The sequence below is a fragment of the Dermacentor albipictus genome, chromosome 1 (assembly GCF_038994185.2).
Source record: "Dermacentor albipictus isolate Rhodes 1998 colony chromosome 1, USDA_Dalb.pri_finalv2, whole genome shotgun sequence".
Classification (NCBI taxonomy): Eukaryota; Metazoa; Arthropoda; class Arachnida; order Ixodida; family Ixodidae; genus Dermacentor; species Dermacentor albipictus.
The window spans coordinates 172343963-172367128 of NC_091821.1; the positions used below are offsets into that span (position 1 = coordinate 172343963).

Consider the following 23166-nt stretch of genomic DNA (forward strand, 5'->3'; position numbering starts at 1 on the left):
CGCATTATCAGTCGCGGTGCGTGTATGTGTTGTTTACTGTTTTGCTTATATCGATTTTAATTAAACAAAGAAAACCGGCGTCTCTGTATTACTAGCATTAAATGGTAAATCAGCTCACTGTCTCAGCTCACGAGCGCATGCTCGTGCACGGCCAACCTAAGGCAACCACGAAACATCTGAGCGGCAGGCACTATCAAGTATTTGTGATATACTGGCATCGTTCTCACGCATTTCAAGTCTAGTATGCTTGAAATTACCATATGTCTACGCTAGCCTTGCTGCATGAGGCCCACGTCGCTGCTCAACACAGCGATCGCTGCGGTTGGTGAGCCAGCACGATACATATATAAGCTGTGTGCTTCGGCATTGCCTTTTTGGCCTGTATATAGCCATAATATATGAGAGGGTTCGCATATAAAGAATGCGATGGCTACTTTTGAGCCCAAATTTCCGTAATACGTGGGAATGCGTCGTAAAGAACTGAACGACCACAACCGAAAAGAGAATTCCGTTATGATCCTCTTTCTCTAAAAAGCAAGAGAAAACGGGCTACCGCCGCACAAATGTTTCTAAATATATAAGCGCTGATGCCGTATGCTTGGACCATGCGCTATATAGAACAAATATATCTATAATCCAGCACCTACTACTGCTTATAGGACGCTCGCGCAATTCGGAAACGGTCGCTTTGCTGGACAAGCTTAATTCAGACTGTAAGGTATGCTGCTATTACTAACCAAAACTATTTTATTCTTGGGTGGAAACGACATCCATCCAACCATGTAGTCACGCAATGTAACCTGCAGCTAACAGTTTGAACGCTTGTCAAAGTATAACAGCACAGCTCCTATCGTAGCAGAACGGTACCCACGCTGTTACGATCGTCGTGTTTGTTTCATGGCTCCTAAACCGCAGCTTAAAAATAGAGGATAATACTGCAATAAGGTCACATTAGTGATTGGAACATTCGGAAATGCACAACTGATCTCTGAGGCTGTTTGTAGGCTCAAATATGCGCGCACACATCGCGCTGCGTGTTCCGTCCACCTCAACGCTAAGCAGAAATTCCGGCCATGGCGCCTTAAACCACATCAGCACATCTCACAGAACCGTTTACCACGTAGAAGACGCACATCATACTAAACAGACCGCACGACCGCGAAAACAAACGCCAGAACCCACCGTCGAGCGTATACCTGCCATGGAAAAGACCGCTTTCACCCAAGCCAGTATGGCGCTGCTCATAGGCGGCGCCACTGCGTTCACAATATGGCGGCGCCTACGAAAAAACGGTCTATACAGTAACTCTAGTCCCTGTAGACACACTGCGCCATCTAGCGGCGGCGCTGCGAAGTCTCTTGCGTGGCCTCCGAGAATGCACTGGTGGAGCGCCTGTGCATATGAGCCGCGTACTGCAGCCGGGCTCCACTCAAGCACTTCCCTCTAGACACACTACGTCATCTAGCAGCGCCGCCGGGAAGTCCACGTGTGGCGTCCTAGATAGGTGTCGCGCCGGCGCGTGCCAGCACTGAGAATTGTGGTACATTCGACTGGTTCCTACCGCGGTTCAACTCGGTCTGCAGCGATGCGGAGCCCTCTTGAGGTTAGAACCTAGGAAAGTCTGCCCCAGCCGAACGTGCTAGCTGCTTTCAGAGCATTCGGAGTGGCTACGTGATAGAGCTCTAGTGGGATTTCGGTCGCGCTCCCAGGTAGGAGATGGGAGGGCCTCCAAGCTGGAGTGCGTCGCTCTCATTGAACCAGGCGAATGTAAACGGCACCACGAGAGCACTGTATATATGAAGCGCTTGAAATCTACCAGTGGATTGTCCCATTAATCCTTCCCTCCCCGCAGGGATTTGTGGCAAATCGCGGTAAAGCGTCGGGCTGTTGTGCTTTAGGAGTCTGAGTGACGCGCGTACGAATCCACCTGGCACTTCATAAATTTTAAAGGATTTTCTTTTTTAATTGAAAAGCGCCATGAGAGAGGTTCGATAAATAGATGCCGGCACACCAAAAAGGGCGTGAAGTATCCAAAGAATGCTAATCGCATTCCAGAGGCTGTAAGACAATTTGCAGTGCTGTTGAAACTGTGCAAGACTCACACCGAAGGACACAGCGAGGGTAGGCATCCCAGCAGCGAAAGCGAACGGACCGTCGTCTGAATGGCCGGTCACGGGCAGCGCCCTGCAGGCAAACAAACCGGGAAATTAGTCGATCATCCCGCCAGGAACACAAACTGCCTTGATAACCTAGACCTCTCGTTGTTTAGCTTTCCTGCATAATGGTATCCGTAAGGTAATGGAAACGATAACAGGTGAAGGGAGCTTCGTGACGTTGTGCACATGTGGCGTCAAGTATTTGGGAATTTTAGAATATAGGCACACGAGCTTAGAGTGCCCCAAGCGCTTTGAGTTCCCGGATTACCGGAGCCGCAAGCCTTGGTTCCAAGCTTGCATTAGCGTCGAGCGCCTGCAACGCCGTTACGGCCGCAAACTGATGAAACTTCTAAAAGGGGTGTTTGAGAAATTGACGAATTATTACAATGCGTGCGCTTGTTACACGTTTAAAGCCCTAGTTAAGAGTCAGGCGCTTGTTCTCGGGCAAGTCGGTTCGTACCAAAGCAATAACCGGGTGTGTTCTAATAAGGGAAGTCACAGGGGGTCGTGACTATTTTGATTTCAACAAAATTTTTATTTGACATAGTGAAATCCCTTCACACATCGGAACCGGTCATATTTTATCCGCGCGCGCGCCTTTGGTTCAGCATCAAAAGACCTTAACCGACACAAGGTGGAACATGCTGCGTAGGCAATTGCAGGCTGTTCGGACCCGAATGCAAAAAATTATGAAAATTTTTATATGCTTTCATACTTCTTATGCCTTAATTACACAACATTGTTAATAGAAATAAAACAAAATCAGTTGTTTGCACTACCCCATAACAAAAAATGGCAAACTTAGCGAGTGTCCCTGTGCGTTTTCTCTGTGGCTACATTGCCACGTGACAAACGCGCATAAATGTCTCTCATATGTATACCCTCATTTTTAAGTTTGGCGGATAAATTTAAAAAATTGCTAAGTGTCAGAGAAGGTATGGCAGTTTTCGCAGAAAAAAAAAATAATAATAATAAAAATAATAATCCCCGATTTCGCTCAAATTTCCACAGGATAATTTCCTGTCATCGGTTATATGTAAATAAGCTGCGGAGCTTGGCCTGCGCCGCACAAGCATCAGGTTTAATAATGGCTTTCGTTTGTTCTATGAAATAAGAACCAACCTGCAGCACGAGGTATGACGAGGTATGATTACGGCGCAGGTGAGTAAATATGGCGTTCTCTTGCTGGACGCGATGTCGCAGGTCTAGTTCGTCCTATTAGGAATGGCCGACCGGGGTGGCAACGTGCCGGCTATTTCAGCCCGCTGCACGTGCTTCGACCTACCCGCGGTGGCGGCGCCCTTCAGAGAACGAGCGAGGACGACAACGCTAACGGACCATGCGCCGCGTTTGGAGGATCGGTGAGGACAGCAGGGCTGGCCACGTTTGGCGCCCCGTGCACTGTTGGTTAATATGCCGGGTCGTTATGGTCTCTCTGCGGCAGGGGGAGCCTCCCTGGCAAAAGGGTGCTTTGCGCTACGGGGGCCGCAGGATTCGTCACGGTCTGCTGACACACGTGGCAACTACAGGAAAAAGGCAGCTCTGGAATTAGCAGCTCCGGAAGCTCTGGAACCTAACACTAAATTTCAAACCTAAATTGTTGCCTTCCTGTCCACAGATATTGGCCAGACGATGCAAATCGCTTTGCTTCTTAGCTAGCAATACAATGTCGTCCGCATAAAATAAACCTGGAAGCTGCTGCTGTACTACTGTACCCGCCTGTTTGTATGAGACATTAAAACCGATATTACTTCCTTCTAGCGCCCTCTCCATCCTCACCACGTACACCATAAACAGCAGTGGGGATAAAGGGCACCCCTGCCTCAGTCCCTTGTTGATATGAACTTTCTCCTCGCTCCTCATCCGTTCCCATTAAACGCAAATGGTATTTTCTAGGCAAATCTCTCTCAAAAGCTGTAGACAATCGTCACCTAAGCCTTCCCCTTCCAGAATATCCCACAAAATGTTGCGGTCTACGTTGTCATAGGCTCCTGTAATGTTAAAAATGCCACATATAACGGTCTGCTTTCTACTTTAGATATTTCAATACACTGAGTAAGAAGAAATAAGTTATCATCTAAACGCCTACCTATTCTGAAGCCATTCTGATGTTCTCCCAAAATGCCATTATTCTCTGCCCATGCTTCAAGCTTTAATTTGATTGCCTGCATTGCTAGCCTGTATATTACCGATGTAATGATCAACGGTCTATACGAGTGAATGCTATCTTTCTCCCCATTACCTTTATAAATTAAATTAATTCTAGTTTGTCGCCAACTGTTTTTAAATGTTTTTCCACTGCTTTCATCAGAGCTTCCTTACTTTTTGGTCCTAGTTCATTAATCAGCCTAACGGGAACCTCGTCTAGTACTGTAGCTGTGCCCCTAGGAATTTTCTCTTCGGCTTTCTTCCAGTTGAAATTTTTCAGCACCAGCTCCTTTTCCACCTGCGTCTCTTTCATGCTTTTTTTTTTCTTCAAATACAACCTCAGCATTGCCTTGGAAAGATTCGGCTGTTATTTTTCGGATGTAATTTATTGCCGCTTCTCCTTCCAATCTGTTTTCATCTTTGTCTAGGATATGTTGTTGTATTGTTGTTGACTTCCTGCCTAATAGCTTTATGTGGTTCCAAAATATTCTAGATGCGGCCTTCTTTTTCTCACGTATTTCTGACAACCAACGTTGACTTTCACCTTTTATCTTTGCTTGCACCAGTATTTGAACCATAGACTTTTTCTCCCGATATATTTCCCATGTACTGGCTACTTCATCCTGCGGCAACTGCGCCTTCTTTGCCTGCCTGTGCTCTCGGGATGCTTTCTGTCGTTCGGCTATTGCTTAGTGTATCTCCCTGTAACGAACACGTTTCTCTTTCCGTATTTCTGTCGTTATTACACTAAGGTCACTATATCTTATATCGCGTAGAGAAAGAAAGAAATAAGGGCGCAACATGTTAGAAGAGTGCTTACATAATATTCCCGCATATACAACTCTAGAAAAATACTGAAAAGCTTCAGATGCCTGAAATAATTTACTATAGATTTTCTACAGCTGTTCCCGTTTCGTTTGCATGGAAATGATTGTGTCTTAACGTCACCAGTCAGCAGGTGGTCACGTGGGAGCAGGTTACTACAAAGTTTTGACACTCGCTCCTCGGTATATAGTGTGCTCTGCTGGTAAGTCGGGCCTCACGACGAGCATTGTTTCGTGCGATTTGGTATTCCGAGTGTGTTATTTCGCTTTCTAGGCCCATGAGGTTCTCTGCGCTGTAAACCAATTTGTCCGTTTAAGAGTGATTTTTTTCTGACTCACTGGGGGTGTAAGAATGTGAGCGATAGACCAATTTGCACCCTTAGGGACCCTTAAGGGTGTAAAGTAGTTTGCAGTGTGAAAAAACTTACATTGGTTCCCCGTCAGCGTTTTTTGGGGTGTGAGGTTGCGACTTCCAGGTAGACTTCAGCGTTTCCTCCCCTCCATCTGGATGCACCTGGTCGAGAAATGCAGCCATTTGTTTACGTCCATGATAATTCCGCGCGGACGGCGACGCGGCTTCGTATTTCAATTGTACTGACTTCAGGTAAGAACGCACAACCTAGACAGCAGGGATAGTTTCGATTTTGTACTATAGTGTTGCCAATTTCGCGGTGAACATTCAATGAACAAGGCCTAATGTCATTGTTGACGTGTAGGACATGACCGCTTATGGTGGAAACAGATTTATTAAAGATTGCCAGTGGCAGGTACGGCAGGTCGCATGAGACGGATTATTTGCACGATAAGTTGCAGTGTTGCGCTAGTTAATTAAATAAAACGATTCACTGACCTTTTAATGCATTCTAGGGCACCCGTCCCAAGTGCGCAATCCATGTCACGTAGTAATGAAGGCTTATCCATCTAGCAGAATTTATGTGCGTGACACTTGAGAAATACCTCCTCAGAAACTGTGGTGAAATGCATTGATGTTCCAGGTAACACTTATTAATACTCCTTTTTTTTTTCGGAGCTCTTCACTTTCGTGACTTTTCAATAACCACAGATCTCCGAAAGTCAACGAGCGCGCACCATTTCTCGCAGCGCAGGGGGCGTGATTTCGGGGTACGGCGGTGCCGAAAGTTGCCTCTTATGTAAAGCACTGTGCACTCTGTACGTACACGCAGCACACCTATAGCTGCGAATGCTCCTGGGTGCGTTTAAACTCAAAAGACATCGAATCACTGGCGTAGCCACACATTTCTTTCGGGGGGGGGGGGGGGGGGGGCACCCACTTGATCGGGAACGAGGAGGGGGAGAGTGCAGGCCGCATACTAACATGGAAATTTCGGCAGGGGCACATGCGCGTTGTGCCACCCCCTGGCTACGCCACTGCGTCGAGGCACCGCCCATGTTTAGTCATACATAGCCTGCACTCTGCACATAGCATGGGAAATTGAGGTGGATCTAATGCCAAAAGAAGCTATCGCGCCACGCACGATCACTTGAAGCGATAGACGTATAAAAGACCCGCCGTGGTAGCTTAGTGGCAAAAAGACGCCGCAAAACGCAGGTGCTGATAAATGCGAAATTTCTGGTGAGAAAAAAAATGCCTATAAGCCTGCCAACATCTAAAGGAAATTATTTGGCACACAGGTCACATGCGTAAGGAGGTGTTGTGCCATACTACGAGCACCAGGTGGCGACCACGAGGCGACGGGAGCTGCCATACTACATGCACCACGTGGATACCACGAGGCGACGAGTGCTCTCACTTCTCCGCGACCAATAGAGAATTCGACGCGGGCGAGGTCATCACCCTGCCCCGCCTGGTTCCTGCCGACGAGAACTCGCTCAAACCGGTTCCTGCCGACGAGGTGTCGCTGAAGGGATTTACGGGAGAACCGGCCCGTTGTGAAAACAGAGTCGCTTGCAGCTGGCCAGTCGGTCTGATGCGCTCCTACTGCTACCTGTAGGCTATCATCCACTATCTGTAAATATTGTATAAAGCTTTTCGTTTCTTCTTCGTCTACAGAACGAGTCAGACTTTCGTCCTCAACCCCGAAGTCACAACAGTGGATGGCAAGCTGTGGGATTCGAAACCAAATAACCCCCGCTACACCGCTCAACGACAGCCACGAGGACCACCGGCGTCAGCTACATTGGAGGGGGTGAGTGCCCGACGTTTGCTTTTCGCATCGCCAGACCTTTGACGCACACGTAAATGTTAAGCAGCATAATTTGCTCAAGTATTCTGAGAGGGTTGTAGTGGTTCTGTCTTAGTTTGCTTCAGGCCTTGCATAGATTTCCGGCTTCGGAAGCAAAGCTAATTTAGAGGCAAAACCGGAGACGAGCCGTCAGATCGCGATAGAGAAGCTGAGGATACAGGACTTTCTTGATATTTGTCAGGAGATGGGCATCTCGGTTGCCGCGGCAAGGCAAAAGAAAGCCCTTCTTGACCTTCTGAGGGCACAGGGGGTAACTTACGAGGAAGTCGAAGAGGTTTGGGGAGAAATTCTTGGGAGGAGAAGCGAGAAGGAAAGGCTCGAGGAGGCAGAGGAGCAGTAAAGGTGCGACGAGGCAGAGGAGAGAAAAAGGCGCGAAGAACCAGATCATGCTCTTAAATTGAGAGAACTGGAAATAGAGCAAATCCGAGTCAGTTTGGCGCGTTCAAGTCCCCTTTGTGGTGGAGACGATACGCCTAAACTGAGAATACAGGACCTGATGTTACCGTACAGGATAGGCGGTGATATCGCACTTTTTCTCGTGAATTTCGAATGCACGTGTGAAAAGATAGGGCTGGACGAAAGCCTTTGGTCTCAAAAACTTCATTCGGTTGTCCAAGGAGAGGCCGCGAAAGTTCTCGCACGCTTGTCTAAAGAAGACTACGAGAACTATGGAAAGGTAAAAGCCGCGCTTCTTCGCAAATACCGCCTCTCCGTCGAGGCATTTCGACAGCGGTTTAGAGAGGCAAAAAGGGACAGCGAGTTGCACACTGAGTTTGCGTACGAGTTAACGTCTAACTTAAAAGAGTGGCTCAAAAGTGCAGAAGTGTATGGCAAATGGCAACCACGACAAGGCGCTCGAATGCATAGCACTGGAGCAGTTTTACCGAGTTCTTCCAGAGGAAGTTAGACTTTGGCTGCAAGACAGGCTCCCAGAGGTAGACCTAGAGAAGGCAGCGTAGCTCGTGGAGGAATATTACACGCGCCGAAACTTCCAAGAAAAACCTATTCAGGAAGATAGGCTAGAAAAAAAGGACTATCTTGTAAAGCGGTTTTCCCCTCGCAACCCAGTTTTGCCGAGTAAGAAATCATCTACGAGTGACGAGTTCAGCAAAGGAGTATCGACTAAGGCTGAGGTGGCGAGGGAAGGGTTAGCAGAGACAGTCCAGTCAGCTGGGGCCGCTAAAGCTAAGGCAGACGTAGAGCGCGCGTTCGAACCCCGGAGACCAATTATCTGCTTCCGTTGCGGAAAGGAAGGCCATATTTCTTCATATTGCAAGGAGCAAATTGCGTTCGCCAGCATTAGCCAGTCGGACGAAAATCTGAGGCTGCTCGAGCCATATATGCAGGATGTTGTGGTAAACGGAAAAATGTGCAGGGCACTTCGCGATTCCGCCGTCACCATGGATGTTAGTCATCCGTCCTATGTTTCTCCCGGGGACTATACAGGGGAATGCGCCTGGATCAGACAAGTCGCAGAAGAGAAGAGCGCGTGCTTGCCAGTTGCCAGGGTAACCCTCGAGGTCGCGTTTGGAAGGTTGCAAACGGAGGCAGCCGTGAGTCCAAGTTTACCCGCACACTTCATATTTTTTTTTCAAACAAATCGGAGCAGCTTTTAGAAAACGATGGCCGGTCGTTCTCTGTCAGTGTCGCTTGCATGGCATTAACGTGGTCGCGGTCACGCGCCCTCCCAATGAAACGTGAAAGCACATCTTCAAACGAGGAAACTAACAACGTGTCGTCCTTACAGCGGAAGTCTAGGCCGGGAGATACGGCTGATGAAAAGCAGATGATTCATGCTTGTGATGGATCAATTATCAGATCAGTGACAGTGGGTCAGGAGCCTTTTGAGACTCGAAAAAAATGGGGCGCCTAGGGATGGTGGAAGGTTCACTGCTTAGTCCCGCCTCCTTTTGCTATGAGCAGCTTAGTAGGGTTGAACGAAAGGAGCTTATCGCGGCACAGAAAAGTGACCCTTCGCTAACTGTGCAGCAGGCTAATGTAAATGAAGGAATGGCCCGAAAGAACTTCTCGTTCTACACTAGGTTAGGTCTCAAGTACCGGAATTATCAGTATTTCAAGGGTCGGACATACGACCAACTACTCGTGCCAGAAAAGTACCGACCACAGCTTTTAGAGTTAGCGCATGGGAATGTTTGGGCGGGTCACTTCGGTATCAAGAAGACAAAGGCTAGGCTAGTGCAACATTTCTATTGGCCAGGATGCTGGAAAGAGGTTAAAACACTTGTTCGGTCATGCGACGCATGTCAGCAAGTTGGTAAACCCAATGACGAGTGACAGAATTTTACTCGGAGCGAGAGACAGGGCAAAATATAAATTTTCTTTGATCGCCTCAGCTGTGTCTTGCCTGCCCGAATGACTGTTAAGAATTGCTTTGCAATCTATTCTTTAGCTGTTTATTCTCTTTGAATGTGTCTTTGAGAGCACTATTTGTGGAGGTCTGTACGTATCCCCGGCTCTTTATCGGGTGCGTGTTTCGTGCTTAGTACAACAACCGTAATGGTGCTGTTGAGAGCACAGAGGGGGTTAGAGCGTTTGTTTTCATTGAGTTTGGTCTGGCGTTGCGGAGAGCATTGGGAGGATGCTCACTTTCACTGAAGTGATTGGCAATGATTTTCGGTCACTGCGTGAGCTTTCTCAGATCCAAGCAAAGGAAAGACTAGCGGATGAAAGGGTGCCAAAGCCATTTCCTTGGCCCCATAAAGGACGTCACCCAATCAGCACATCGCATACGTCGAGCCGCGTCGAACAGCTCGAATGTATTATCTGGCGGCGGCGGTTCTGTTGTGCCACACTACGAGCACCACGTGGCGACCACGAGGCGACGGCAGCTGCCATACTACATGCACCACGTGGCTACCACGAGGCGACGAGAGCTCCCACTTCTCCGCGACGAATCGAGAATTCGACAAGGGAGGCGACTTCAAGAAGCGCCCAGCCATCTCCGCGGCGCACAGGCATCTCCGCGACGAATCAAGAATTCGATGCGGGTGAGGTCATCACCCTGCCCCGCCTGGTTCCTGCCGACGAGAACTCGCCCAAACCGGTTCCTGCCGACGAGGTGTCGCCGAAGGAACCGGCCCATTGTGCAAACCAAGAGTCGCTTGCAGCCGCCTAGTCGGTCTAATGCTCTCCTGCTGCTACCTGAAGACTATCATCCATTATCTGTAAATATTTTATAAAGCTTTTAGTTTGTTCTTCATCTACGGAACGAGTTCGACTTTCGTCCGCAACCCCGAAGTCACAACAGAGGTTACCTTTTTGTTCTTACGCCGCGTAATCAATTTGATGAGCGTATCTTGTCAGCGCGGTTGCCCTCTCGCTGATTGTACCTAGTGCTTGTAAGTCGCCATTATTAACACAGGGTCTGCGAACGGAATATACTACATTTTATTGAGTTAATTATGGTTACATAATCCTGAGCAGACTGCGCATGGGACGCGGGCTGTTCGAGGGGAAAGAGTGCCGCTATGCGTATAGTATAACTTTCTGTTTACGTTAGTATACTTTGCAAGAGCGGTGTCCCGGGAAGCATTTTTACAATTGCTAGTAAGTACAACGGGGCGTGGCATTTCCCCTAGGCGGCTAACGTTTCTGCGCAGGCGCAAGTAAGAGCGGGTTTGAGAGAAAATCTGGGGGCTTTTTGCTCCTTGGATATTTGACTTTGCCTAGGCACAACGAAGGAGAAGTTTCTTTGCTCGTGCTTTGTTTGTCCCCGAGGCGTGCCGGCATTGCGGAGTGGGGTCGAGTTTGTTTACGCTCCCACGCTGGCTACCGGTGTGGTGAAGCAGTGGGCACTGACTCCCCATTTGGTGATCACTGTGTCTAAAGTTACGTCGGGCAGGCTTTCTCACGCCTGCGGGAGCGTCTGAGAGCTACCACCGTGTGCGGATGTGAGGTTTGGAGTTCCTGCGTCGGCAGCAGACGCTACAACGTCTCACGCGCTCTTCCTCGCCCTATTCCGATCACGACAACGGACGCTTCCTGCGTCCTTCAACGGCGACGTCAAGATCACCACCGATGCAGCAGGGACGCTCGCGGCGTCTCTGAGCCACCGTGCAGGTCGTGCTTGAGCTCAGCCTCAGCGTGGTCAGGATTGGCGTTCAGGGACGGCCGACCTTGTCCAACACCGCGAACACCCATTGACCATGATCATGGAGGTGGAAGCTACGAACGGGGACGATCCAGCAACAGAAGAATATCCAGAAGACCCGGTGGATGGATCATGGCTCACCGCTCGCGGCCGGCGGGGACGCCGTGCCGACGCTAAGTCTGACCCAGCAGCCCGTCGCCAAGAGAGGGAGTATTTGAACCAAACTGTACCACGACGACTCCAGAGGCCCCCACCTCTGCCCATCGACGATTTTAAAGTCGTCCTGCGCCCGAGAAACGGTCTCACGTTCGGTGAGTGGCCTCGCCACTCTCTGACTCGCGCCGTCGGCATGGAGGCGCGCCTCAAGGAACAAGAGGCCGACGAACTTCACCTACGTGTTCAACGTGCTCAAAACATCGCCCTCATCAGCACGCCAAGCGAAAGATTTGCGACGAGCCTTAACAAGATGACATTTCTTACACTAGGCCCGCATCGCTACCCCATCTCAACATACATCGCCTCCCCAGATAATTCCTGCAAAGGAATCATCACGGGTCTCGACACAGGGACTACACCAACCGAACTTTCAGGCCACCTGTTGGCACCCGGGGTGGAAATCCTCAATGCTCGCATGATGGGGCGAACAACCACGGCCATCATTACATTTGCTGGTCTCAAAGTACCGCGCTACGTGAGGTATTATGGGGCCGAGTACCGATGCTACATACACACCTCGAGGGCCCAGGTGAGCAGCATATGCCTTGCAGTGGGCCACCGTGTGGACGTCTGCCCCACGCCAGGCATCAAGCGCTGCACTACATGTGGGACTGAAAACCCATCCACCACCGAACCTCACCAGTGCCAGCCCCGGTGCCTGACGTGCAAAGGGGGCCATCTGACAACCGATCCAAGCTGTCCGGGCAGGGCACGAAAGCCACCCAACAAGCAACGAGTGCGCCAGGAACTCGAGAAACAAAAACAGCAACAGCATCGTCCTCTGGCCCAATCTAGAGAGCGACGAAGCCGATCCCGGTCCCGATCTCGGTCCCATTCCGGTCATGATCTCGGAGCCGAGGCCCTGGCAACTGTCCTAAGAATCGCGAGCGGGTACCACCATCATCTTCGTCATCATCCTCATCACCACCGTCGTCACCACCACCAGTGGCACCACCACTGGCCAAGAAGCCGCCGCCGCCACTACCGCAACAGCTACCATTAGCAGCGCCCGAAGGGCCAGCCGGACCTAAAGGGGTAAGTTGGGTGGAGGGACTGCCACCTTCACTGCACAAATCTCCCTCACACTCATCCGAACCTCAGTCCCTACCACAAACCCAATCCCAATCACAGGCGCCTCGCGCCAAGATGCCTCCCCAGTCCACAACTGCATTGTGCCGCGACCTCCAGCATGAGCTTTGACGAGAATTGCACCGAGATATAAAGGAGATGCGAGAAAGCATTCTCACGGAGGTCAAGGAAATGATCCGAGCCGCCTTTGTAGACTTCCAAACCACCGTGCTGAAACCAATGCTACATGAAATTACCAACGAACTCAAGCAGAGCGTGAGCGAGCTCACGGCAGAACCCCTTCCCCCTAAATCATCCTCCTCTTCATCCTTACTAGTCGTACGCGCTACACCAACCTCAGCGCCGTCACTAGCGACAAGCGAGCGCGCTCACCCGTACGCTCGCCCAGCCCAGCAACAGAATGATGGCTCCTGCAATGCAAATGCAAAATAGAACGGCGGGACTGAGGCTGTGGCAATGTAATTGCAGGGGGTACGGATCTAAACGGGGCTCGCTGCAACAGTACGTTGCCGCAGCGTCAGAACCATCGGACATCATACTTCTCCAAGAGCCGGGCGCCACACTTGTACCTATCAGTGGCTACGAGGCCATTAGGGGCTCGGACGAAGCGGATGTGCGCTCGTGTTAAGGAAACTCGCCTATACCCATACTACTCTCACGTCAGACATCCCTAATCAAACCATTGAGATTGACCCCGCGGACACGCGACAAAATAGCCTTACAGTGCAGTGCACCTCGTGCTCGGTGGGACAAATTTCAGAACCTACTCTTGGAACTCATCGAATTGGGCCCAGTGTCCGTAGTGTGCGGTGACTTCAATGCCACACACGTGGCCTGGGGCTATCGCAGTAACACTAAAAGGCACCCGACTTTGGGAGCTCACACATAATCACAGATTCACCCTCATAACAGATCATACCCGGACTAGTCGCCAGGGAAATAGTGTCGAGAAAGACACTTGCCCGGATCTTACTTTCACGAGGGGGGTCCAGGGCGAGTGGCTGAAAACTGGCGAGACGCTGGGTTGCGATCACCACATTCTCTTCATCCGCATCAATGGCACAAGTTACAAACGCCCTGAAAAGAAAACTTGCATTACAAATTGGACTAAACTCCGCGAAATCCGTAGGGATTGAGCCACAGGAGATGAAAACCCCAAAAATTATGCCAGTTGGCTCAGTGATTTACGCAACGATCGAATCAAAACGACTAGCCGCATAACCACGACGACAGAGACCCCAGAGGTTGACCCGCATCTCCTGCATCTGTGGGACGCGCGCCGAGGTCTCACGCAGCGATGGAAGCGGCAAAAGTTCAATCGAAAATTGCGCTACAGAATATTCCAAATCACGAGAGCAGCCCAGGAATACGCAGACCAACTAACCAGTGCTAACTGGCAAACGTTTTGTGGTAAGCTAAGTGGTACGCTGGGTACCGCGAGAACCTGGGCAATCCTTCGGTCGCTAATAGATCCGAGAAACACGAAATCCCATAAAAATTGGCAGCTTCAAATATTCCTCCACCAGTACGGAGGAGACGGAGACCAGCTCCTGAACGACCTTGAACAAAGGTATCTCTCCCATGGCTCTAAGCCAAGCTATCCGGACTATCCGTATAGAGAAGAAAGTGACCAGCTAGGCACTCACATAACTGTCCACGAAATCAAAGCCGCACTCACAAACATTCATAGGAACAGTGCCGCACCCGGAGAAGACGGGATACGGTATACTCTAATGCGAAATCTCCCGGATGAGGACCTGGAAACGCTCTGTGCTATGTACAATCAGTACTGGCGCGCCGGCACTTTCCCTCTGGAATGGCGACGTGCCGAGATCACTTTCATGCTCAAGCCTGGAAAACCCCTGTCGATCCAAAATTTACGGTCAATTTCCCTCACATCGTGCATAGGAAAGCTGCTTGAGTATGTAATCCTAAAACGGCTTCAACCTTTCTTGGAGATGCAAAATTTCTTCTCCCACACACAGTTTGGATTTCGCCCCCATTTGTCCGCTCACGATGTTCTTCTTCAGATAAAAGAGGATCTTGTTGACCCCCCATCAGGGCGCAGATGAAAGCTCTTTTGGCACTTGATGTCAAGGGAGCTTTCGATAACGTTTCCCACGGTCTCATCCTTGAGAACCTGGCCCACTCCCACTGTGGCTCCTGTATGTACAATTACGTGCGAGCCTTTCTGAAGGACCGTGTAGCCACAGTGCTAATGGGCCCATATCGGTCATCAGACATTAAAGTTACTGGAGCGGGGACACCTCAGGGGTTGGTGCTCTCGCCGACGCTATTCAATATAGCTATGGCGATACTACCTCAGTTACTGGAGAAGGTTGAGGGGCTATACCACGCGATATATGCTGACAATTTGGCTCTTTGGACGTGCACTGGCTCGGATGGAGACATTCAGGACCGCCTACAGACGGCGCTGGATATAGTGCAGGCGTACCTCGCGACTGGAGACGTCGAATGTGCGCCACATAAATCATAACTATTACTAATCCGACCCCGAAGCAGCTATGAAACTCCAATTCCAGTGATTGAAGTGAAAATACAAGGCACACCAATTCCCACTGCACAAAGGGCCCTAATCCTTGGTTATCACCTACAATCCAATGCCAAAGCTCATTTCACGGTAGATCTCCTTGGACGACAGTGCGAGCAAATCATCGGTATGATGAGGCGCGTTAGTAACCGCAGCTCAGGACTCAAGGAAGCCGATATGCTGCGGTTGGTCAAGGCATGCATTATCAGCCGGCTAACCCATCACCTCCCATATCACAACCTGACGCTCTCCCAGACCAACTGTATAAACACACTTATTAGAAGAGCCGTTAAATAAGCACTCGGAATTTTTGTATATGCTTCCACGGAACGACTACTTGCTCTCGGGGTACACAATACCATCGAGGAACACATCGAAGCACACAGAATGGTGCAACTCGAGCGATTCAAACTGACCCCCACAGGCAGGCATTTGCTCTCACGGCTGGGCTTCCCACAACATTCACCCTCTACGCGAGAGCATGTCCCAGTCCCCTCAAACATCCGAACCTTACTCACCATAGCGCCCACACCGCGCAATATGCATCCAGAGCATCACAATGGTCGCCGGGATGCACGTGTTAGATACCTTCGGAAACTCTACGCCCAGCCGGGGGGCACCGTCTATTATACCGACGCTGCCCACTATGCTCTTGCGATCAGAAACAAAGAAATACAAGTGCCGGTGGTGGTCGGCGGATGATCAGTGTAATATCGTCACCTCGTGTAGCGTCGAAACCAAGGCTACGCGCACAGGGGAGACGTTTGCCATAGCACTCGCCATCAACCACATCGTCAGTCACATGAAAAGATCACCAAAACACGACCACATCATCATTAGACTCCCAAGACGCATGTCGAGTCTACCTTAGGGGTCATATACCTCAGGAAGCCGATCGCGCTCTCACCAGCACACATAAGCTCCCCGCCATTCCAGCTCCTTCAATACCACGCATCAGGCTGATTTGTACACCTGCTCATGCTTCACTGTAGGGCAATGACCGCGCTCATGCGGCTGCCCGAGAGCTAACCTGCCGGGCACCTGGCAGTGAGGCGAGCAACCCATATTAAGCCTCCCAGAATTTGCCCAACACATACCGTGACACTCTAGACTTTTACAGACTAGGGCGCTTGCGATATTACCCTCCACCCAAATCCTTCTCCCGGAATGAAGCCGTATCCCTGAGACGGCTTCAAACCAACTCATATCCGAACCTCCTCCTTCTCAATAAGTTCGCCCCAACCTTATATCCCACCACCTGCCCAGGCTGCGGTGCACCCCCGACGACGTTCCACGTCACGATTGAGTGCCAAAAACTACCTAAGGATATCCCTGTTCTACAATCCCCCCAACCAGCATATGCGCAGTGGGAGGCGGTCCTCCGTCGCTCCGAGCCTCAGGTCTCACAGGCCCTGACACGACGAGCACGAGCGGTAGCGACAGCCATTGGGGCTCTGGACTGAGGGCCTCAACCACATAAATACTTTCACTATATAATGAAGTTTCTTCTCTCTCTCTCACGCCTCTGGCGCTGGTGCTAAGTTAGTCATCCCGGATTATAACTTTGTCGACCCTACGGCGCTTTAGATTCAAAAACTCATCACTGATTTTCCCGGGGGAGCAACAGGGGCCGTAGAGATCGGGCCTGCATGCTCTCCTGGAGCAGTATCTTAGATCTTGGCAGGCTTTTCGTATGCTGCGGTCCGCGACATTCCAGGAGCATTTTTGAGTGGTCTCTCTGAGTGAAATAAACACACAGCGTGAGGATTATTGGCTTTGCGTCTCGGCCATGTTACGTTAGGTTACGTTAGCGTTAGGCTAGCCTAAAAGGCGTTGGGTAGGTTAGTGCAAAAGGCGTTAGGGTGGCGCGGCGTATTCTCACAGTGGTTACGCCGTCAGGATTACTGTCTTTGCTTCTGGGCCATGTTTGCTATAAGGTTAAAGCTATAGGTTAGCCCAAGATGCATTATACGGCCGCGCCACGTATTCTCATAGCGGTTGTAAGGGCGTCGACATTCACCGGCGGCCTTTCAGCCACTCGCGTTTAACCACGGTTGCTAAGGCGCTGTCTTCTACATTTTCAATACATGCGGCCCGGCCTCTACTACGGTCCCTACTGCTCCCACGGAAAGCTATGTGATGGTATTTTGAAGGTATATCGCCGTAAGGCGCGAGAAAGGTATAATCCGGCACGACTCACTGGCCAGGGGTGTATAAGATCGGCTGTGCGCTATCGCGGGCAGCCAATTTTGTATGCGAACACCCCCTGGCACGCTTCGGCCTCCGCGGCCCCAACCCACGGGGCGCCCTGGTTCCAGCTTTGATCCCCCGCTACCGCTTAGGTGCCTTGGAGTTCCTGCGCCGCCTGCTTTATTATAACCTTAGGTGCTCTCCTGAGGCCTCCGTTTGCTGGTTACATGTGCCCTCCTGGAGCAGTGCTTGCAAAAAAAAAAAGGATCTATCGTCGCGACGAAAAAAGCGACCCGCAACTTATACAATGTCAGTAAGAACCTTGCCCCTTCAAACACAGCGATCACCAAATGGTGCGTCCGTGCCCACTGCCTTACCGCGCGGGCAGCCAGCGTCGGAGCGTAAACTCGACCCACTCCGCGATGCCAGTATGTCTAGGGTACAAACGCATACAACACGCGCTATGAAACCTCGAACGTAGTGCCTAGGCAGACTCACATATTCAAGGAGCAAAGGCCCCCAGATTTTCTCTCTCGCACCCGCTCTTACTCGCGCCTGCGTAGAAACGTCGAGCGCCGCGATAAACGCCATGCCCCGCTGTACCTACTGGCAATTAATTGTAAAAAGGCCTCCCGGAAAACTTGACTACATGCGCTACTGGAGTTGACAGCAGCTGCAAGAGGACATATTTCACAGCCGCGTTCCGAGATAAACACTGAACACACTTGCGCTATACCTCACTTCACATGAATTCACGGTGTTGGCACGCGCACAGTGCTCAACGATTGAACCGCGCCATAATCGGAGTGCGTGGCTGTCGCAACCTTTTTGAGCCACCGGCGGGGCGCTGGGGACACCGAGTAGATACATTGTTGTATCACATGTCTTTGTGATGCAGTCTGACTGCACTCGGCACCCTCAGCGATCGCTGGGCGCTCGCCATGCATGCAGTGGCGCAAGAAGTGCCGGCTGCCATGCGGTCCGAGCATCGCGTTTCAGTCGCTGAGCGCTGTACACTCCGCTTATTTATGTTCATTTCGGGCTTTCTCCACTCACCCTGCTTGTTACTTCTCTCAGCGATGAAAACAGGCCCGGAGACGCGTGCGGTTCGAACAGACTTCCTGGAACAACACCATTGCACATTTTTTTTTTATTAATGTAGCGCGAAAGTCGAGTAGAGTGTGCAGTCCTGCGTCACGACCAGAGTACAGAGGTCGCTAAGCCTCGGTGTGCGTCAGTACATTTTTCTTGCGTCACATCGCAACCGTATACGATCACTTCACGGTTGCACCCAAGTTGCAATCACTAGCTGCAGCATGTCATCTGTACAGCCGCCATAACGGCTGAGCTGGCCTTTTTTATTTGAGTTATCGCCATCAAGAAGCAGACGATATGGTCGCCTCCACCTATGAGCAGCGTCGCTAACTATTAAAAACGGAAACGGAAGTCAAGGCTTCCAAAACTGGTTGCGCCTGAGAAATTGCAGGGGAGAGAAAACTTTTTCTTTTTCCTTTGCGAAAAGTAATAAACGAAGGACTTAACATACACATTCTTGTTAGGCTAAGAACTGATGTGCTCTGTAGCAGCGTACGGACATATGGAGGAAATAGTGCACGGACATATGGAGGGAATAGTGCAAAACGATTAAGGCACCGTTTGGCCACCATGACGGAGCTACATGGGCCATAGTACCATAGCAGTAAAACACACTGGTCACGGGATCCAATTCCGGCCGCGGCGGCCGCATTTCGATGGGGACGAAATGCAAAAACGTTTGTGTCCCGTGCATTGGGGGCACGTTAAAGATCCCCTAGTAGTCAAAATTAATCCGCCATCCCCCACTATGGCGTGCTTCATAATCGAATTGTTGTTTTGGCACGTAAGATCCCAGAATTCATTCATTTAGTGAAACGCGCTTTGTAACACTTTCCTCACTGCTACATCTATACCAACTAAAGAAGCCCGCCGGTCGATTTTTGCAAGCAAACGCACTACCAATCAACGTCTTCATGCATATTCAGGCACATCTCTATGTCGCTATAGGAATCATGTACTTTAATTAATCTGCTAACTAATCTAATACCGCATTTACTCGATTCTAAGCACCCCCTTTTTTTCACGATCACGATGCCCAAAGTAAGGGGGGTGCTTAATTCGAAAAATCTAGAATGACCCCCCCCCCCCCTCTTCCTCTTTTCGCTGCGACATCACGAAAATACGGGTGCGAGAAATAACATTTTATTTTGTAAACGTTCAAAAGAAAAATCGGTGCACACAGTGAACCCACCGCTTGTGTCGGATGCTCAGAGACTATCACTGCCACTCGAGTTCGTCGCACCGCTTGAACCGCCGCTCTCAGTATCCCACAGCAGGTCGTCTTCCGTTCCGTCGAAGTGGTTTGTGATCGAGCAGTTCCTAAATGATTTGCCTTCAACGTCCTCTTGGACCCGCTTCCAAGCGTCCGAAATCCACTTTGCGATGGTTGATGGGGACGCCTTCTGTAGCTTTCGCCATACATCCGTACAGTCCGGCTGTACGGCGTATTCGCGCCGCGGACGCCGTGCCACCTCGGGACTCCGACGGCTCCGGCTCGATGAAAGAGTGAGCAAGCGAGCTTGGCGGCCTTGGCTACGCGCACTTCCTAACAAATAGGGGGGTGCTTAGATTCGCATGCAAACTTTTTTCCCAATTTTTTTCGCGAAAATAAAGGGGGGGGGGCGCTTAGAATCGCGAAAATACGGTAACTAATTAATTGATTGATTGATTCAATATTTCCAAATGAATCTTGGATTTCCATACGCAGGGATACCGGGCAACGAAACGGCAAATCAGCTGGCTAGGGAAGAATTATTTAAGGAATTCAGAATCGCCGATTCTAAGATGACCTCTGCCGCACTACTTCGCCTCACGCTGAGTAAATACCGAATCATCTGCGCCAAATTTGCATCTCCGCGACCAACTTAAGCAGAGAGCGGTGCCTGCGTATATAGCCCAGACAGGCACATTACCGTCTCCCATCCACCAATATTTAATTCGTGGGCATACAGGGTCCCGCCGTGAATTACGCTCATGCAAAGGGTATACCCCGACCAACACCACATCATGCTGGTGTGCTGGCACCGTCCCCTCCCCCTGCCCTTCCTCGAACAGATGTCTACGTAAGATCGACTAACCAGGAGGCGGACCTTGCGGCTGTTAAGTTTTTTGTTTTGATCAAGTTGTCATTTCTGAACACAAACAAATCATCCGAGAATAATCGAGTGTTAATACTAGAGTCGTCTACGCTTACATTATCAACATGTAAAAGGAAAAGTAATGGACTAAGTGACCAAGTGCATTTCCTTTGGATACTCCTGACGTTATGGTTGGACTGCCGACTGTTGGCCACATGCCTCTACGTATTGTTTGCCATTGCTCAAGTAATCTCGGCTGCGATAATGTAACGCTTCTATTCCATTCCATTCATTTTCGCGCTTCGTCAGTAGTCGGAGTAGCGCTCCGCCCGCGTCATCAGTAGGATCAGCCGGCCGGGAGCACTGGATGATAAGAGTAGCATAGAATCCAGTTGAAGAAATCGCTACATTCTTTTTATTTGCGATACTAGACTATTATTATTATACTAGGCTATTATTAATATATGGATTAGACCACAGACGAACAGACTTCGGCTATGTGCTAACAAGAGTGTTTGTATTTTTACGTTGCGTGACACAGAGAAGCCAGGAGCGCAACCGCTGCTTGCGTACCTACGACCGGGCTGTTGTCCACGTAGATCACGCCCCCTTTGCGGAGCAGGCCGGCACGGTCCTCGACCCACTCGGCGGAGCCCTGGGCGCCGTGCTCGTCCGAGTGCCAGAGCACGAAGGCGAGGCTGCGCCTCGGACGCCATCCCCTGCGGCGCAGGGTTCGGAAGGCGATGGTCTGCTGCAGGAGCTGGCTTACGGGAAACCACTGGTTCTCCAGGTTTGGGCTGGTCATTATCCGCGAGGCCCTGGCGCCCAGTACCACCAGCCGGTCTGCTCCAGGGAAACGGCAGCAATGACGAAACCCGATGTAGCGAACTATAGGTTATAGCGAAGTACGCGCTATCATCCTGCAACCGCAGCTTCATCAACGTTATCAACGTATTGCTTACGTCAAACTGACATTGCGATAGAATTCGCGCATATCGCCATATGTCCGACTATCACCATAATGTGCACGACAGTCTCGTACCTGCCATCTTTGAAGACCACATTGCGTAAGAAGAAGCAGCGAGCCGTCTTTCGGTTTGTCTAATAATGATTTTCACCTCTTCTGGTGGTAGTGGCAAGTAACAAATAATACTTTTTCAGTTATCAAGGCGTTCGTGAGGGCTATAATACTAAAATAATGGACTAAAGATGCTCGTCTTATTCTACCCAGTGTAAAAGTATGCTTACGGAGAAAAAGTGGAGACTCTGGGGTGACGGAGCAAAATATTTTTGGACACAATGATACACAAGTCTGCAGATTAGAGATATTCGTACAGATCGAAAATGTATCTACATACATGTTTAATTAAACACTGTTGTTAAAATTAAAAAGTTAAATTAAAAGCGTTGTTCGACCATGCGAAACATTCTTTAGGGAGACAGCCATTATTCATTTCGCTATCTTTTTTTCTTTTCTTCTTTTTCGTCGTTTACCTCTTTACATAGCATCAACTCGGTAAGCTAGTGTGTTCATTATGACTGAAACTTTATTTTCCCGAATCATTTTTTTCGCAGAATACTTCCAGTGTCAATAGCTGTGTCGATAGACCGGATAGACTTTGGCGAAATATTTGCTGTGCTTAAAGGCAGGCGGGCCGGGGGGGGGGGGGGGAGTAGAGCTCGCATCCCACCCCTTCATTTTTTTTTTTTTTTTGAGGAGGGGCTCGGCCTCTTCGCGGCATATCAACTGTAGCTGTGCGGTCTATTCGGTACCCATTCGACAAGCGCTGTAGACGATTTTATTACCAGTAGTGACTTGGGTTCGGGGCAATTCTGGCTCTCCAATTGTTCGATTAGTGATTTAATTGCGATTAACAGGCCTCTAACTACACAGCTAGAATAGAACTGGCAGAACTTTCCAAGTTAATCAACAAGCATAAGACAGCTGACATAAGGAAGTATAATATGGATAGAATTGAACATGCTCTCAGGAACGGAGGAAGCCTAAAAGTAGTGAAGAAGAAACTAGGAATAGGCAAGAATCAGATGTATGCGTTAATAGACAAAGCTGGCAATATCATTACTAATAGGGATGAGATAGTTCAAGGGGCTGAGGAGTTCTATAGAGATTTATACAGCACCAGTGGCACCCACTACGTTAATGGAAGAGAGAATAGTCTAGAGGAATTTGAAATCCCACAAGTAACGCCGGAAGAAGTAAATATAGTCTTGGGAGCTATGCAAAGGGGTAAGGCAGCTGGGGAGGATCAGGTAACAGCAGATTTGTTGAAGGATGGTGGACAGACTGTTCTAGAGAAACTGGCCACCCTGTATACGCAATGCCTCATGACCTCGAGCGTACCGGAACCTTAAAAGGACGACCCGCCGTGGTTGCTCAGTGGCTATGGTGTTGGGCTGCTGAGCACGAGGTCGCGGGATCAAATCCCGGCGATGGCGGCCGCATTTCGATGGGGGCGAAATGC

At 50.0% G+C, this 23166-nt stretch overlaps 1 protein-coding gene across 2 annotated transcripts in view; it reads right to left on the minus strand.

The window, feature by feature from the left end:
- The window catches only part of LOC135905760 (N-acetylated-alpha-linked acidic dipeptidase 2-like), a 69033-nt gene that overhangs the window by 16564 nt on the left and 29303 nt on the right, over positions 1-23166 (minus strand). For both annotated transcript variants that reach the window (XM_065436815.2, XM_065436816.1), the window contains exons 10-13: positions 21257-21526; positions 18567-18631; positions 5557-5642; positions 2103-2184 (exon numbers count right to left, since the gene is read on the minus strand). In XM_065436815.2, the coding sequence (XP_065292887.1) occupies positions 2103-2184; positions 5557-5642; positions 18567-18631; positions 21257-21526 (503 nt within the window). The remainder of the gene's footprint in view (positions 1-2102; positions 2185-5556; positions 5643-18566; positions 18632-21256; positions 21527-23166) is intronic.